Source organism: Thalassophryne amazonica, chromosome 10 (genome assembly GCF_902500255.1).
Source record: "Thalassophryne amazonica chromosome 10, fThaAma1.1, whole genome shotgun sequence".
NCBI classification, from domain to species: Eukaryota; Metazoa; Chordata; class Actinopteri; order Batrachoidiformes; family Batrachoididae; genus Thalassophryne; species Thalassophryne amazonica.
Genome location: NC_047112.1, coordinates 106,587,100 through 106,605,649, shown reverse-complemented (window position 1 = coordinate 106,605,649; position 18,550 = coordinate 106,587,100). Strand labels below are relative to the sequence as shown.

At 45.1% G+C, this 18,550-nt stretch overlaps 1 protein-coding gene across 1 annotated transcript in view; it reads left to right on the top strand.

The window, feature by feature from the left end:
* atg4b (autophagy related 4B, cysteine peptidase) overlaps positions 1–18,550 on the top strand; it is an 89,759-nt gene that overhangs the window by 42,416 nt on the left and 28,793 nt on the right. Inside the window, exon 8 of the mRNA XM_034180700.1 lies at positions 18,172–18,368. Within this exon, the coding sequence (XP_034036591.1) occupies positions 18,172–18,368 (197 nt within the window). The remainder of the gene's footprint in view (positions 1–18,171; positions 18,369–18,550) is intronic.

The window sequence follows — 18,550 nt, the reverse complement described above, 5'->3', positions numbered from 1 at the left end:
GTGGAAGAGACCGGCCCTCCCTGAGCCAGGCTTCACGGACCCGCGGTGGGTACGAGAGCCCGTGGGGAGTTCAGCTCGAGGCGGTCTGGGGCGAGATCCATCCTTCTCACGCGCTCTCCAGCCCGGGAGGCGTGGGGTCTCTTCCCGCTGTCACGGAGGCCGCGAGTCCGCGGGAGGTACAAGACCTCGAGCCGGCTGAGAAATACGCCACATCTTTCGCATCTGACCGGCCAGACGGGTTCCTGTCAGAGGAATTCCTGAAAACGGTGAAAGTCGGCGTGGCACACTTACTTTTGGCTGTGATCAAAAGTTACAGACAAAAACTCTGTTACGGGTGTGAGATCGATCACCCCAGCCAGCGCCAGCACGAGTGCCTGGACCCGTTAAATGAATATTTCTTTACCGGACATTTTGAGAGATTAATGGTGAGACTCTGGAGACCGACCTTCATCCCAGCTGTGGTAAAGCTCCTAGCCCAGCGCTTCCTCAACCCATCGGCTGCGAGGGTTCAGGGGGCGGTAGAAAACATCCTCACTGAGCTGAAATACACTGATAATTTTGAAGCAAAGATCAACGAACTGTACACATGTTTCGGTGAAGACGCAGATCTCGACCTGGAGGGGATGGTAGCCGTCTATAACCCAGACAACTGAAGAAAAACCTGCTTTTTTTTTGTTTTTGTTTTTTTTTGTTTTTTTTTAAATATCATTATATTGTTTTACAGTCATGGGTAATTGTGTGATGATTCTCTTTCAAAGCTTGCGGGAAGTTTATATTATACGTGGACTCTCGTATAAGCTGGAGCGGGTAGTCATTTGCAGGCTGGAGATCCCAGACGCCCCGCCTTTATGCGCTATGGAGAGGGTCTTCGACGTTATCAGACGTCGCCCCGGGCCCGGAGTCTGGACAGATCATATCTACAGCGCGGCTCTCCATTCATCTGAAAAATCTCTGTACAACGTATTACTGAAAATCTCTGTTTTGACCACTGACGATTTTACACGGTGTAATACGATGCATCTGCTTACATTATACACTCTGTTTGTGGATGTGATAGCGTGCCGGGTGAAACAGATGGGGGTGTCCAGAGGGGAGATTGTTCCTACACTTTTACAGCTGAATACTGAAATAAACCGTAAATGCGGGGGAGATGTATTACTGAGAGTTTTCCAGTTTTGTACGTGAACGTATGCTTTTTTCCTTCACGTATGCTGTGTTTAATAAACATGAACAATTGCTTTTTTCTCTGTGTGTGACTTTAATGAATGTAATAAAGCACATATTCTAAACCTTATACAGCCTGTGTTCTTTCCTATAATATTGTTGAAAAAGGGTGAAATGTTTTTCATATTGCAAGACAGAGTCATACAAACGAGGTTTTGGTGGAAAAAAGGTGCTCGTATGAATTGAGGGGTTTTAACACGGTCTCATTAAAAGGTCGAGGCTGCTCTGTGAGCGCTCTCCGCGGTGCTGAATCAGAGTTCAATTTAACGTTTCCAAGAGCTCCTATTTAAAACGTATACTTTTTTCCTTCACGCATGTTGTGTTTAATAAACATGAACAATTGCTTTTTTCTCTGTGCGTGACTTTAATGAATGTAATAAAGCATATATTCTAAACCTTATACGGCCTGTGTTCTTTCCTATAATATTGTTGAAAAAGGGTGAAATGTTTTACAAATCAAATTTATATAGTGCCAAAACCACAACAAAACAGTTGCCTCAAGGCGCTTCATATTGCAAGACAGAGTCATACAAACGAGGTTTTGGTGGAAAAAAGGTGCTCGTATGAATTAATGAGGGGTTTTAACACGGTCTTATTAAAAGCTCGAGGCTGCTCTGTGAGCGCTCTCCGCGGTGCTGAATCAGAGTTCAATTTAAAACAAAAGACTAATATTTATGGTCGCTAAAACATATAAAAATGCAAAAGGACTATCCGGTTCATCATTCTGAAGAGATCCGTCTTAAAAGATGGGTGATGAGGGTTTAATGAAGGATGTATATTATAGTCCGGTAAATCCGGGGAGTTTTGGAGGGCCGGAGCGTTTACGCAGGGCTCTGCATGATCAACACAGCTCTAAAATTCGTATGAAGCATATCAGAGATTTCCTGTTGGGGGAAGATGCATACACATTACACAAACCTGCCAGGACGCATTTTCCAAGAAATAGAGTATTTGTCACAAACCCGCTTAACCAATTTCAGGCGGATTTATGCGACATGCAGGGGTTATCAGATTTTAACGACGGGTACAAGTACCTGCTGACCGTTATCGATATCTTCTCAAAAAAAGCGTATGCCAGACCTCTGAAGTCAAAGCAAGGGCGCGAAGTCTCACAGGCCTTTGCCTCACTCTTAAAGCAGAGCGGGGTGCCTCTGAAGATGCAGACTGATGCCGGGAAAGAGTTTTTTAACAAACCGTTCAAGGATTTAATGAAAAAACACCGGATTCTACATTTTGCCACCGCAAGTGATCTGAAAGCCTCGGTTGTCGAGAGGTTTAATCGCACGCTAAAGACGAGAATGTGGAGATATTTTACTGCTAAAAACACGAGAAGATACATCGACGTCTTACCCTCTTTACTCACGGCTTATAACGAGAGTTATCATAAAAGCATTAAGATGAGGCCGAATGAGGTTAATGATCGAAATGTCGATCAAGTGTTTCAAAATTTGTATGGGGCATCCACCCTACGCAGGAGACCTGTGAAGTGTAAATATAAGGTCGGAGATATAGTCAGGGTCTCCAAGCTCAGGGGAGTTTTTGATAAAAAATATGAACAAAGTTTTACGGATGAAATGTTCACGGTGTCAGAATGTACACAACGTACGCCGCCCGTTTATAAATTGAAAGATTATGACGGTGAGATCATTGAAGGCTCATTCTATGAACCGGAATTGCAGAAGGTTAAAATAGCAAAAGACAGACCGTATCAGGTTCAAGAAATTATTCGTGAACGTTTTACCAAGGGAAAGAAATTTGTATTTGTCAGATGGAAAAATTGGCCCGAGAAATTTAACTCCTGGGTTCCCGCGGACCAGCTGATGGCCGTATAAATATGAGAACTTCCATCTTCAACCGACATATGAGAAATGGATCGGGATCTGAAACACGGATTTTATATGACTCTGCCTTCAAACGCCAGCCTAAAAGTATTCCCGGACAACACAATTTCATGCTACCAGGTGGACTTGGCTCGACACCTGGATCTAGAGGGTGACTGGGATGTGGCGCTGACGGAAATTTGTTATCCGCACACCTGGTTAAATATCCCGGAAAAGCCTTCCTGTACGTTCCAGGTGATGAAAATTACGGGCAAGAACAAACTCGCCGTTCACTCGCGATATTTTGACACGGGATATTATGATAACTTTGAGGTTATTGCAGGGCTGATAAACCCTCGTTTGAAGACTATAGATCCGAATCTGGCTTTAAAATATGACGATATCCAGAAAAAGTTTCTGTGGGAAGGAGACGGTACCAGCCAGGTATATTTTGAAGCCCCGACGGCGTACATGCTGGGGATGCACCCTAATCAATGGCTGAGATGTGGACCCGGGGTCACGAGCTGTCCCCGCTACCCCGATATAAAAGCAGGGATGTATCACCTGTTCTGTTATACAGACGTTGTACAGCCTCAGGCGGTGGGTGACGCTTTTGCTCCTCTCCTCCGAGCGTTCGAAATTGGAGGTCGTTTCGGGGAAATAATTACAAAGAAATTCAACCCCGCTTATTACATCCCGGTCTCCAAAAGACATATTGAGACAATACGCATCAAAATCAAAAGCGATCAAGATCAAACGGTGGATTTCAGATACGGTAAAGTGGTTGTGACATTACATTTTAAACCGGCGGGATAAAAAAAAATGGCTGGGGCAGCGCACAAAGCCGACATTTATAGATTTGTGCCTTACTATGAAAATCAAGTCGGGAACGGCCTTCACGGCTTCCACGGCGCTCCTGTTATGTACGGGCGCGGGCTCGGGAACATATTTTCGAAACTGTTCAAATTTGTGTCGCCGCTGATTAAACAAGGATACACGATCGCCAAACCTCACCTGAAAAACGCAGCCCGAAGCATCGCTTCCGACGTAGTGAGCCGCGTTGTTGAGAGGGCCGGACGGAGTCAGGAGCCCGAGCAGCAGCGGGGGTCCGGGATCATGGTGCTCTCAAGAAGGCCCCGGAAACGCCCCCCGGGGAAACGGGTCAAAACGGTTAAAAAGCGAAAGACCCCCGGAAAAAGCAGAACAGTTCGAAGGAAGCATAAGAAGAGGAGGTTGTCCGGGGATATTTTCTCTTAAACAATGTCTCTTTTGCGAAATAATTCCCCCGAATGCACCATGAGCGAATTGTATTTATTCGCCGTCCCCGGGACCCAGCTGTCCATCGAGCAAAGCCAATACGTTGAAGTCAGCCCGTTATCAGCCCTGACGGACATGGGCCCTATCGAGTTTTTTATCCCCGGAGACGGTGAGAGGTATTTAGACCTCAATAATACGCTGCTTTATCTGCGAATGAAAATTACAAACGCCGACGGGACTGACCTGGCTAATGACGCCCGCGTGGGCGTCATAAATTATCCTCTCAATACGATTTTCTCACAAGTCGACGTGACTCTGGGTGACCGGCTGATTTCCCAGTCCAGCGCGACGCACCCGTACAGGGCAATGATTGAGACGCTGCTGAACTTTTCCCCCGCTTCATTGAAATCGCAGTTCACGGGCGGTTTGTTTTACAAGGACACCCCGGGTCAGCACAATTCGACCGCTGTGGATGACGCGGGCCCGAATAAAGGCCTCGTGAGCAGAGCGCGCTTTAGCGCCGAATCGCGTGAATTTCAAGTTCAGGGTCCGCTGCACGCGGACATATTTTTCAGCGAGAGGCTTCTTCTGAATAACATTGATCTAAGAGTTAAATTAATTCGAGCCAGCGATGCTTTCTGCCTGATGGGGCTGGCGGCCTCCACTTTCAAGCTGAAAATTCTGGGCGCGTCCCTATTCGTTAAGAAAGTCACCGTATCCCCTGCAGTGAGATTGGGCCACTCCGCGGCTCTCATAAAAGGGAACGCCGTGTACCCGTTATCACGAATCAACGTTAAGACTTACGTGATCCCCAGCCATTCCAGGATATGCAACCAGGAGAACCTGTTTTTAGGAACCATGCCCAAATATGTGGTTCTGGGTATGGTGAATCACAATGCATTCAGTGGGAGAAGAGATCTGTCCCCGTTTGAATTTGCACACTATGACCTGGAGTACCTCGCACTCAGTCAAAACGGGAGACAGCTGCCGGCTAAAGCTTTCCAGCCTGAATTTAACAACGAACTCTCTGTCAGGGAGTTTTACAATCTCTACACCGCGACCGGACGACACCTCAAAGACCAGCCTCTCTGTATAGACCGGGAGGATTTTGCGCGCGGCTACGCGCTGTACGTCTTCAATTTAAACCCGGAGGAGGACAGCGGCGCTCTGAGCCCCGTCTCCACAGGCACCCTGCGACTTGAAATGAGATTCAGAGTCGCGACTCCGCATACCACCACGCTGATAGTGTACGCGTGTTATGATTCTCTCCTGGAGATTAATTCCAAGCGACAGGTCCTTGTGGATTTTTACTGATGAACACCCTGGAATTGGACGCTGTTATGAGGGGCTTAATAGGAGACCTGTTTGCCGGTGTTTTTGCGTCTGACGAGTTATTCCGGATCAAGCCGGGCCCTCCCGTATATTTCATTGTAAACACCCACCCTAGACATTTACCGGGAGAACACTGGTTAGCGCTCACCGTTGAAAAAAATGGTCGAGCCACATTTTTTGACTCGTTCGGCCTCAGCCCTGACTTTGATTACTACCCTAAAAGCATCCTGCAATATCTGGAGAATCTCCCAGATGTTAAAAACATTCTGTATCACAACAAGCAGCTTCAGCACGAGTTATCCGACGTATGCGGACAACACTGCGTGTATTATCTGTATAACAGAGCCAGTGGGAAGTCGTACCGGGACGTGGTGTCTTTATACTCCGAAAATACTATCGCGAACGATGATTTGGTTTCTGATTTTGTGAAAAGATATCGTTATTGCCTTAAGAAAAGCTGCAATACCTCCTGTAACCAGCTAGCAGGGCCTCTGCATGAGTTTAAATATTGTCACGGCTTGTGTTAACCGGCGTTCCTATTTTTTTATGTTTTTCCGTGTGAAAATGTAACCCCCGTCTTAGAACGCTCTCCCGATCATACCTTTAAAGTTTTATTGCGTTTGGAAAATTTAAACCCCCGTTTTTTAAACGTAGAAAGAAGCCTTGACCTTTGACCTTTGATTTTTGTATGTGTTTTTTTCGCCTGAAAACGGGGTGGATGTGTGAGAGCGGCCTTCCGATCATACCTTTAAAGTTTTAACGCGTTTGCATAATGTAAACCCCCGTTTTTAAACGTAGAAAGAAGCTTTGACCTTTGACCTTTGATTTTTTTTATGTGTTTTTTTTCGCCTGAAAACGGGGTGGATGTGTGAGAGCGGCCTTCCGATCATACCTTTAAAGTTTTAACGCGTTTGCATAATGTAAACCTCCGTTTTTAAACGTAGAAAGAAGCTTTGACCTTTGACCTTTGATTTTTTGTATGTGTTTTTTTCGCCTGAAAACGGGGTGGATGTGTGAGAGCGGCCTTCCGATCATACCTTTAAAGTTTTAACGCGTTTGCATAATGTAAGCCTCCGTTTTTAAACGTAGAAAGAAGCTTTGACCTTTGACCTTTGATTTTTTGTATGTGTTTTTTTTCGCCTGAAAACGGGGTGGATGTGTGAGAGCGGCCTTCCGAACATACCTTTAAAGTTTTAACGCGTTTGCATAATGTAAACCCCCGTTTTTAAACGTAGAAAGAAGCTTTGACCTTTGACCTTTGATTTTTTTTTATGTGTTTTTTTTCGCCTGAAAACGGGGTGGATGTGTGAGAGCGGCCTTCCGAACATACCTTTAAAGTTTTATCGTGTTTGCACGCTTTAAAACATTGTTATTAAGTACAGAAAGAAGTGTTAATCTTTGATCCTAAATTTTTTTTATGTGTTTTTTTCGCCTGAAAACGGGGTGGATGTGTGAGAGCGGCCTTCCGATCATACCTTTAAAGTTTTATCGTGTTTGCATAATGTAAACCCCCGTTTTTAAACGTAGAAAGAAGCTTTGACCTTTGACCTTTGATTTTTTTTTTATGTTTTTTGTGAAAAATGTTCCGAATGTGTAGAAAATGCACCCCCGATCATACCTTTAATGTTTTTGCATCGTTGTTATTAAGTAGAGAAGTGTTGAAAGTTGTTTTTTAAACCGTATACCGAATAAAAGTGATGAAGGCCGGAGATGAGTTTCAGTCTGTGTTTTATTAGTAACAATATACAAAAACGTGACTGACTGCGATGTATTTTAAAGAATCTTGATCATAATATCCAGTCAGTTTTTAATTCGATACCCTCCTTTTATGGTGAGAAACCTTCCCAGCGTTGGAAGTCTTTTTTTTTCTTAAGTTTCTTCCTGGCCGGCGAATCGGTTAAAAGAAGGGATTCATCCGGCGAGCTGCTCCGGCCTTTTTTAAGCTTCTGAAGCTGCTCGCGGGCTTGCGGGTTTGATACGCACGCCACCGGAATGTTCCGCTCCTGTAAAATATTGAGGAACTTCACCCAGCCTGTAGGAGGGCTCGATTTCTTGAACGAGGATCCGAGATGTTTCATAAGATCTATGGCGTGAGACCCCCTCACGACTTTCCCCTTGTAAATAAATTCCCCCGACGGACTCCAGCGCGTATCACCCTTCGATAATTTCCTCATAATATATTCAGCGTTTCTACGCTCTCTGGAGGGGATATTCTTCAGGACCTCTGTGACAGTCTCATCCTCCTCCTCCTCCTCCTCCTCCACCCCCTCCTCCTCAGGTTGCTTAGCGACGCGAGTCTCTTGCGGGGGTGAAACGCGTGATTCGAGTTCCCCCTGCTTGATCAGGGTTAAATAGCGCTGCAGCAGAGCCTCATACTTTTTAATTTTTTCATAAGGAGAGTGAGTACGTTCTTCCAGTATACCTCGCATTCGCGAGTCTAAATCATTTTCCGCCGTTTGGCTGATGTTATTTCCGCTCGGCGGAACGGAATGACTGAGTTGAAGCATCTGCTGTGGAGTGAGTAAAAACATCTTTTGCGCCGCTTTGAACGCCATTATCCTCTGGGTACTATTAGACTCGTTATAACGGGCAGGGCCGCGGCGAGCAGAGGCAGGAGAAAGCCGCCCGTCTGAATCAGCGCTCCCCGCTTCTTTTTATAACTGGTTTTTCTGTCGGCCAGAAGACGTAAAACTCTTTTTCGTTTTTTCAAGGCCCGGAATTGAGAGTCGCTCAAGGCGATATTCCCCTTTAATATATTCAAAGCGATCTCGGATAAAGTTTTCAGAAGCTCCGCCCTGCAGGTCTTCAGGCTGTGGTGACGCTCCCTCGCCCCGGCTCTGATTAGCGCTTTAAGAGCGGGGGCGTTCCTTTTTAAAAGAGAGCTCATATCCGTTTATCTTTCTGTAAATAAACTGTGGGCCACTCGTGCGGGAGTAATCCCGATCTCAGTCTGAACTGATCTGGACACTCCTGCGTGCAATCCAGTAATAAATACCCGTAAGGTACGCTCGTAACATCATCAAGTGCCTCCAAAAAAAATTGTTTTCTGCCGGGAAACATTTGCTGAGCCAGAATGTTCATCTGTAACTTGTCTCTGGGATTTTTAAACAGCACCATATAATTACAATTCAAACTGATGGTTCGACTGTATTTCCCTTTATGAAACACGTTCTGTGTGATCATGATGACGCTCATATTCCGGTGATGTCTGTACTGGATGAAAATTCTTACAACTTCAGGATGATCCGTTGCTTGAAAGATGAGATCGTCCAAAATAACCAGATGGCTCTGACCTTCAGGGAAAAGGCTGTCGTCCAGAAATGAGTCAGGGAGTCCTCTTACAAATTTAATATTTTTATTCTTCAGTTCAGAATACAGAGGTTGTATTCTGAGAGGTTGTTGAATACAGAATACAGCCATACAATGTTGTCAGGCACATATCTCATAGCGTGGCTACAATTTTCCAGCAATGTTTTCACAAACACAGTCTTTCCCGAACCACTCGGTCCAACGATGAGACAGGAGAATGGGAGCTGAAGTCTGGGGTCAATCTCCACCGTATTTCCAGAGTGAGACATGTTTCAAAATCCGAACGGTTCGGTTTCCCCGTCCTTTAAAAGACGCCGCTTGTCATACACCACCCTGAAGGATTTTTGAAATGACACGTTTGTCAAACTGAAACTGCTTTTATGACGTTTAATTCCCTGCTGCGGCGTTATGATAGATGCAGCGAGGGCGGGATCTTTTATATAACCCTCGACCAGATCTTTGACGCTGTCAAAGTTTATTTTCTGACAGCTTTCGTGGGTTTGAGTGATCCCCTTCACACGCATGACCGTTTTACCTCGTGCGGTTTTATATGCGTAACTTTTTGGTCCCGCCGCTGCAAACTCTGTGATGACGTCGCCGTTCAACTCGTCGGTGAGCTGCCCCAGATAATTACCGGTAGGCAGCGGGGTTTCACCCCGCCTACAAACGTAAATCAGGCTATCGGTATCATAATACAGAATCCTGTCAGGATTTGCCACAGCCTCCATAAAACCGTACAAGGTCAAACGCGCGTACGCCGTTGTAAATGCCGCGATGAAAATATTGACGGTTTTACCCGGTCGGCTGACGTGCCGCGGGCCGTACCTCCATTGAACCATAGCCGCCTGACTGCTGAGGAATGTTAGATATGTGACCTCGTACTCTTCAGAAAACAGATACCTGAACAGATCGTCAGCATTTTTAACGAGCGCGGTCTGCGTCAGATTTGCCCTCTGGGCGAATTTCCCCCAGAAGGAGTTGAGGCAGATCTTAGCCATCTGTCGTTTTGCCGGATTGTGACTGATTTTTTCTGGGTCTAAACGAATCTTCTGATTCAGCCAGTAGTCCGTGATGTATTTTTCTCTGCTCTCGGAGTCTTTATCAAATTCGGGAGGGAAACCAGAGGCTTCCTGCTTGTGTTTTAAGAAGGTGTTTATGTACCCCTCAAAGATTTTATCACTTTTTTCCTCAAAATGCCAGACTTCAAAAATCTTAGCTACAGCATAGCCTGTATCCAGAGCTTTGTGGAATTCCGGGGTCGTCCAAGTCCCAGACAGAGCTCTCTGCTGCTGACTGTGTGTGCACGCTGCAGCTTGATTATTTTCATCAGCGCAGGTGCGACACAGAGTAAACACCAGTTTACCGTGAGGAGTTCTGTGTGGGAGGACGGGGAATTTTAGCCCCTGGGGCGGGTACACGATGGCTTTGATGAGCCCGAAATAAGTCCTGGGGTCTCTGAAATTTCTCTCGATAATTTCCGGATGCCCCGTGGGATATGTGAAATTTACGTTAACGTAAGGATACAGCGAGGTCACGTCGACGTAATAGACCGTCTCATCTTGCTCAGCCGTGTACCTCAGACGGGCCGCGCAAGTCCGACCGCCGTATAAAGCGTCGCGAGGTTCGAGGGGCGGCGGTAACCCCCTGCGGGCGAGGAAACACCGAACGCTCTCATCCCTCAGCCTCATTTCAAGCCATTGATGCTCCCAAATTACGTTGAGGGTGACGCCCGGCATAGCCCGCAGAAAGGCTATTTTTTTCTGACACGCTGCGTGGAGCTCTCCAAATGAGGTGTTTGTGAGAGGGTTTATTTCATGCTGTGTAAAACACCTTGCACACCCGTGGTAAAAACATCCGAGAAACTCCCACACTTTTATCCGGCCGTCAATCTGAGCATACCCATCAACATAATAACCTCCTATTTTTTTCTCGCCCCTGTTTAGAGCATGATCGATGATAATGTTTTGCGTCTCAGCAACCCATTCTAACCATTGCACAGCCACGTCCGAATATTTTTTATGCCTCGTTCTATAATTGTCGGCGGAGGGGATCGCCAGCGTTTTTGGAGCAAGAAAGTTAGTTTGGAAGACTTTCATACACGCCGAGGCGATTGTAACGCAGGTAAAAGGATCCACGAGTGTTTCAGCGATGAATTCAGACATAAATTTGGAGCAGGCTGCAGCCAAGATTTTTGTGTCGTTATCACAATACATAACGGCCTCGGCTTTAAAATCGAAAATTGCGTTTTTTTTCCGCACGTACCACGCGTTAAATTCCTCTCTTTCTCCCTCTGACATATTTGCGACCCCGTAAGCCGCTGAGTCAGGGTACGGACCGACATAGTTCAGATTTTTTTCTGAACTGAACAGGTGCGGAAAGTAACCTTTGCGGATGATTTCGTCTTTCAGCCGGATCCCCAGGGCTTTAGGCATCTGAGATAAGCGCATTGTAAGGAAAGATAACGAATCTATATATTTCTGTTTAAAGGCGGCGTCTGTCATGAGTAATAGTTTACTCCCGGTCATAATCACAGCGGGGGTTACGCCCTGCTGGACTAAATACTTTAGAAGCAAATAGCCGTCAAAACCTTTTGAGTTGTGAGCGATGAACACGTATTCTTTGAATTTTCTCGTTCTAAAATGTTTAAAGAAGCGGGCTACGCAGTCTGTCCCCCATGCGCTCCAAAAATCACCCGTCTTTGTTACAGCGCTGACGTAAAACGGTACGTGTTCCCCGTTATTATCGACATACGTTTCAAAATCATAAAAAACATATTTCTCTGAATGCGTCTCTTCAGCTTTGACCGGCGTCATATAGCAGAGGTGACCCTCGCTCGGCTCCTGGAGAGCCTCGCCGCATATATGACACCTCTTCTGCTTACACACGTGCGGAGCGCTGTTTTTAGAAAACGCTATGTAATACTCACGTTTACATCGAGGGCATTTTTTTCTGTTATCACACACATTAACGAACTTACCGGCGGAAGGACGATACTTCGGCTGTTTATGCAGGCTGTAACAGGTGGGAGAGCGACACTCCTTGTTACATTCGCTGCAGAATACAGGGTTATTTTTCTCATAACACTGCGTGGATTCACAAATTTTACAATATGACGGACAATTATGGGAGGCGTGGTTATTGTACCCCTCAAAGCAAAACTTACATACATATTTCACTCCCAAAAATCTCTTTAAATCGATGATTCCGTAAAAATGATTATTAAACAGAAAAACGAAAAGAGTTTTCTGCTGCGCTGGTATTCCTGTCTGGAATTTTGTCAGCTTTCTCTCCCCTTCGGCTCTGAAAAACACCACAATTTTACAACCCAGAGCGTTTTCAAATTTTCCCACCTGCTCTAAAGATACCGGCGTAGCTTCCGTTAATCCGACGCTATTTTGTAACGCCAGCCCGCGCTGCTCCGCCTCGTGCGTACTCAGATGAGGATTCAATAACTGAACGAGGTTTATCGCGAAACATAAACTGTTGTCAGGATTATACACGATATTAAGGCATTTGGATTTTTTCCTCAGAACCTCGTGATGGAGGAGGTCATCTATTCTTCGCTTCCCCACGCCGTTCTGGTTGCGGATGACTTGAACCACTAATTCCAGAGACTCGTCGGCTAAAACGTTGGAATTTGATTGTATCAATCGTTCTAACAGATTTTGGAAGCCCGTCACATCGCCAGCGTCGTTATATGAGCTGATCAAAGCGGCCTCGTTGTAGACTGAGTCCCCACGAATCTCCATTTGGATAAAGTCCCCGGCCCTGGCGTGTGTTAAAGCCTTTTCGACCGAGTTATGAAGAGCCCCAACGACGTTACGGTAAAATTCCGCGTAGTCGGGAATTTCGTCGGCGCGCTGGAAATTGAGAGGCAGCCTGATTTCGATATTGTTAAAAGCAGGTCTCCTGATGACGTTAGCAGCCCCACCACCCGTCATGGGAGAGTGTCGGCTGGACCCCGGTCGTGCATCATCCCCGTCTTCCATCAAAACAGAGATCGCCGCGTTTATCGGGGTTAAACGAGCTCTGTTTAAAATCTCTTCTCCGCGCGCATTGCGCGGGGAGGGACTTCTTAAAGGTGAAAAAGCGCGAGCGTCGTTAGGCGTTTGATTTAATTCATCCACCGCGGATTGGACGTGAGGATTAACTTCACACGTGAGGAGGTTTACGGCGTTATTTAACGGAGTCAGACGTACCTGGTTCAACGCCGCGGGACCGGACTCGTCTGGAGGTGAGGTGTGCGGGGGGTCAGGGGGCTCTTCAGTATCAGACTGGACCGTCGAATTTATAGCGTTAATCGCAGAAATGATGTAGGGGTTAATTTCTTCCGATTCTCGTTCAGCCGCTAAATTGTTAAGAGCCTCATTTAACGGTGTTAAACGAACACGGCTTAAAAGTCTCTCTCCGGACTCGATGTTATTTTGAGGCGGCGAATTTAACGCCTCGGGTAATGGGCCATCTGCTCCAGGAGCGCTCCCCGCTGAGTCGATTATTGAAGCGTTTAAATCCAATACACGTCCGAAGTTATTTTCCCGATGTGAATTCTCTCCTTCCATCTTTTAAAATCTGTAGCAGGAAGAATCTACCTCAAGAAATTCAGTTAATATACCTCTTCAAAATGAATTCTCCCGTTCCATCGGAATAAGAGAAAAAATAAAAAAATAAAAACAGACTACACATTTTCAAGAAAGTTGCGTGATGAGGTTAATCCCAGCTCAGAATATCTTCGAGCCTTGCGTCTCTGTGGAAAATAGACGGTCTCCCTCCACCGCGTGCTGAAAAAAGAGAAAATCGTTAGTTATTAAATATTTAAAATAAATAAATACATAAACTCCGACTCCTTACCGTGTACATCCGCGGATCGTTTTACGGGTCTCTCCCACTGACCCGCTTCTCCATGGGCTGTGACAGAAAAAATCGGGTTATTCCAGAGTTTTAATCGTGATTTAATCTCGATCGCTGTACTTACATCTGCGTGGTGAAGTCGGGGCTTCCAGCCTTCGAACTTCTTCAGGGGGCTCTGACTTGATTTCTAGAATTAACATAAATAAATGAATACAAAGCATCACCCTCGCAAGCGGATATTCTGTACTATTTCAAATATATTACCGAGGACGGGTCCGAACGCGCTCTGGACCGTCTGCGTGGTTTTGTCTAAAAAAAAAAAAAAAAAAAAAAGACAGTTTCAGACGGCGTGCATCATTTAAAAACACTCATTTCTATCAAAACAGATTACTTAAATCACTTACCCTGAAAGCTGATGCGGTTTTCGCACTCTGCTCGAAGACAAGAAAACTTAATTAAACATGGTTTTCCAGGATTTTTTCCGCAAATTTATTCTATTTTATACCCATAGCTGGGGGTCCAGGCATCTTCACTCTTCACCGGTCATAGTGGAAATGCTCGCTGACTCGTTCCCAGGGACGTAAGTGATAAGGAGCATTGTTTATTGTTCGGGCTCGGGGCAGCATCTCCGCTCAGCGGGTGTCCCGCGCCCCATGATCGATCGGCTAATATCTTAAAAGAAAACATCATCTGGCGTGAGTGATAAGGAGCATTGTTTATTGTTCTTCGGGTTCATCACCTCGGGGCAGCATCTCCGCTCAGCGGGTGTCCCGCCACACACACACACACACACACACACACACACGCACACACACACGCACTCACACAGACACAGCGTCTGCAACAGGTTTTACAGCCGTGGGGTCATGTTTCCGCGAGCGGCTCTATGCGTGGGTATTTGACCGTCTTGCTGCAAAGACTTACAGCCGAGAGAGACGGGTATTTGTTCCCCTTCTTTAATTTACGAATTAAAAAACAGAAAAGGAAACGTAATAATTTAAGAATTAAAGATATTAAAGGGGCATTAAATAATAGACAGTGATTTATGTTTAATTATTTCAGAATTAGTTAATTCTTTAATACATTAAAAAGATCTAGGTATTTTTAATCATTCTTTAATTCATGAAATAAAATGACATTAAAATATTAGACCCTGGGTGGGAGGGGAGGTATGGCTTGGAGGCGGTGCTTGGCCGGGGTTAGGGGAGGAGCTTGGGGGTGGGGCTAGGGGAGGAGCCAGGGGCGGAACTAGGGGAGGAGCCGGGGGCGGGGCTTAGGGGCGGGACATACTGACGTCATCGACTCTGATTGGATGTGACGTCATAAGGGGCGGGGGCTCAGAGGCGGGACTAGGGGCGGGGCTTGGGGGCGGGGCATAATAACGTCATCGATTATGATTGGCTGTGACGTCATAAGGGGCGGGGCTTGGAGGCGGGACTAGGGGAGGGGCTTAGGGGCGGGACATAGTGACGTCATCAATTCTGATTGGCTATGACGTCATAGAGGGGGCGGGGCTTAGTGACGTGGCCGATTTTGATTGGCAGCTGTCACTTTTTTGACGAAAGGTGGGTCAGTTTTCTCTCTTATGTCCACAAGAAAGCCACACAAGTTTGTCTGGAGTTGAAAGTGTGTGACCATGAAGGCTTTCAGAGAAAGCAACGTTGTGTTAGGAATCTCAACAGGACAGCTGTGGTGTGGACATGGGACTTTAAAGCAGTTAGCACTCGCTAGCTGTTAGCAACATCCATGTTAATCAGTTTATTGACTGTGGCTGGACAATTTAAAGAATCAGAAGATACAAAGGTGACTATAGCAATTGGATGTTGAATGACTATCATACGGAACTTGAGAAACTTTAAAATATGCAAGATTATGAAGTCCTGTGAAGCAAGAAATCACCTCAGACAGAAGGACGATACTCTATTTGTGACTATTGTATTCTGCTTAAGACGTAAAATCAGCAGGATGCTGGCTGGTCTCTGCCTCCTCCACAAGGACAGAAAAGGAGGCTGGTAATCAGCAGAAAGTTACTCCATTTCACTGACTGACAGCTGTTTGCACTGAGAGCTTCTGATTGGCTCACACAGACACAAGCTATTTATAGCACTAGGTGGTACGCTCCTTCTATATGCTAATTTTTATGCATGTTTATTTTTAACCTCAAATTTCTATTCATAAATGGTTTTTAGCCCAAGTGATAGGTGTTTTGTTGCTTACATGCAAAATTACGGAACAACAAAAAACAAACAAACAAAACAATCCCACTTCTGGTATGTGGCATCACTCTCAAAGCTGGGCAGATTTCTGTCCGGTATTGTCAACGTGTCCCTGCCTGCTTTTCCACTTCAGCAGAGGAGGTTTATTTAGTTTGTCCAGTCTGGTTTACACTTACTGAATATACTTTTAATGCTGGCTACGCCATTTAGAGTGCAACCAGAAAGACAGCTGACTGTAAATCTCTTCCAAATAAGGTACAGTAGTGTTCAGACAGGATGAGGTGTGCTGTGTATGATAAATATGTCTGGAGGAGGCATTTCTTGAAAACTGAGTGACCGTGGAAAAAGGAAAGTAGTCAGGGAAGCCAACAAGACACCTACAGTAGTGTTACAAATAATAGTAGTGCTATGTGACTAAAAAGATGAATCCAGGTTTTGAGTATATTTCTTATTGTTACATGGGAAACAAGGTACCAGTAGATTCAGTAGATTCTCACAAATCCAACAAGACCAAGCATCCATGATATGCACACTCTTAAGGCTATGAAATTGGGCTATTAGTAAAAAAAAAAAGTAGAAAAGGGGGTGTTCACAATAATAGTAGTGTGGCATTCAGTCAGTGAGTTTGTCAATTTTGTGGAACAAACAGGTGTGAATCAGGTGTCCCCTATTTAAGGATGAAGCCAACACCTGTTGAACATGCTTTTCTCTTTGGAAGCCTGAAGAAAATGGGATGTTCAAGACATTGTTCAGAAGAACAGCGTACTTTGATTAAAAAGTTGATTGGAGAGGGGAAACATACGCAGATGCAAAAAATTATAGGCTGTTCATCTACAATGATCTCCAATGCTTTAAAATGGACAAAAAAAACAGAGACGCGTGGAAGAAAACGGAAAACAACCATCAAAATGGATAGAAGAATAACCATAATGGCAAAGGCTCACCCACTGATCAGCTCCAGGATGATCAAAGACAGTCTGGAGTTACCTGTAAGTGCTGTGACAGAAGACGCCTGTATGAAGCTAATTTATTTGCAAGAATCCCCCGCAAAGTCCCTCTGTTAAATAAGAGACGTGCAGAAGAGGTTACAATTTGCCAAAGAACACATCAACTGGCCTAAAGACAAATGGAGGAATATTTTGTGGAAAACTGTTCTTTTTGGGTCCAAGGACCGCAGACAGTTTGTGAGACGACCCCCAAACTCTGAATTCAAGCCACAGCATCATATGGGCATGTTTCTCCTACTATGGTGTTGGGCCTATATATTGCATACCAGGTATCATGGATCAGATTGGATATGTCAGAATACTTAAAGAGGTCATGTTGCCGTATGCTGAAGAGGACATGCCCTTGAAATGGGTGTTTCAACAAGATAATGACCCCACTGGTAAGGTGGCTCACTGAGTGTGAGCCACCTTACCAAGGTGGCTACCTAAGTTGAGTTGCTTCGCAGATACGGGCCCTGGTCCTAAGACAGAGCGTGTGCTCCTGCACACTCTTGTACAGAATGCATACAGCCAAAAAAAAAAAAAGAAGATGACTTCAAGCTAAATCTTATAAAGTGACTATAGTGACAAATCCATTCTTTAACAGAGCTGAGAAGAAAGAAAAAGCACAGTAGCCTGGTCTGTCTTTTTTGTCAACTCCCCCCAACCCCTCATGATCTAAGACATACATTTTCACAGAAGCCATAATTTTGACTTGAAACACAAACTTAAGACAAAGTAACATTGACAGAATTGACATAATGTGTATGCAAATATACTAAAACTACAGCAGAGCATAAAACATTATAGAATTTGCTGTACTTGTGTAACAAGTCTGTACAATTTTAGGTGTTATATTTGTGTTTCTCTAGCACATCCTGCCAAGGTGATTGGTCCAAACAAGTTTCTTTGGACTTATACAGAGTGAATAAGTATCAATTGTGATCTGCACAGACACATACATGTGCTTCTTTGTGAACTCCATTATAATCTAGTGTTTAGAAAAAGACAGATGCAGAAATGTCAGTACAAGTTAGTACAGAGCATTGTAACCTTTAAGCTTTATCATCAAATGAATACTTCACCTAACCAGCGATTGTGCAACACCCCCCCCCCCCCCCACACTCTTTTTTTTTTTTATATCGATGTAAACAGTGAGTTTTTGTGTGTGCTCTGCAGAGCGGCTTTGTATGCCTTGGCTGGATAATGGAGAAGCGTGTGCTGATCCACGGGGAGTCGGTGAGCTCAACGGTTTTCTGGAGGGCGCCTGCGCCATGGCGGAGGAGGAGATGGCGCTGTGGAAACCTCTCATCCTGCTCATCCCTCTCAGGCTGGGCCTGAGCGATATCAATGAGGCCTACATCGAAACCCTCAAAGTGAACCCTTTCACTTGTTTTTTTCTTTTCTTTTCTCAAGACAGACAACATGATTTCCAAAATGAGAGAAACTAACTGCCATGGACACACTGTTGATTACCAGAAATGTAAAATGTGTTTGCACATTATGTTTAAAAAAACATGCACACTGACTATAAATAATTGTACCAGCTTTAAAACAT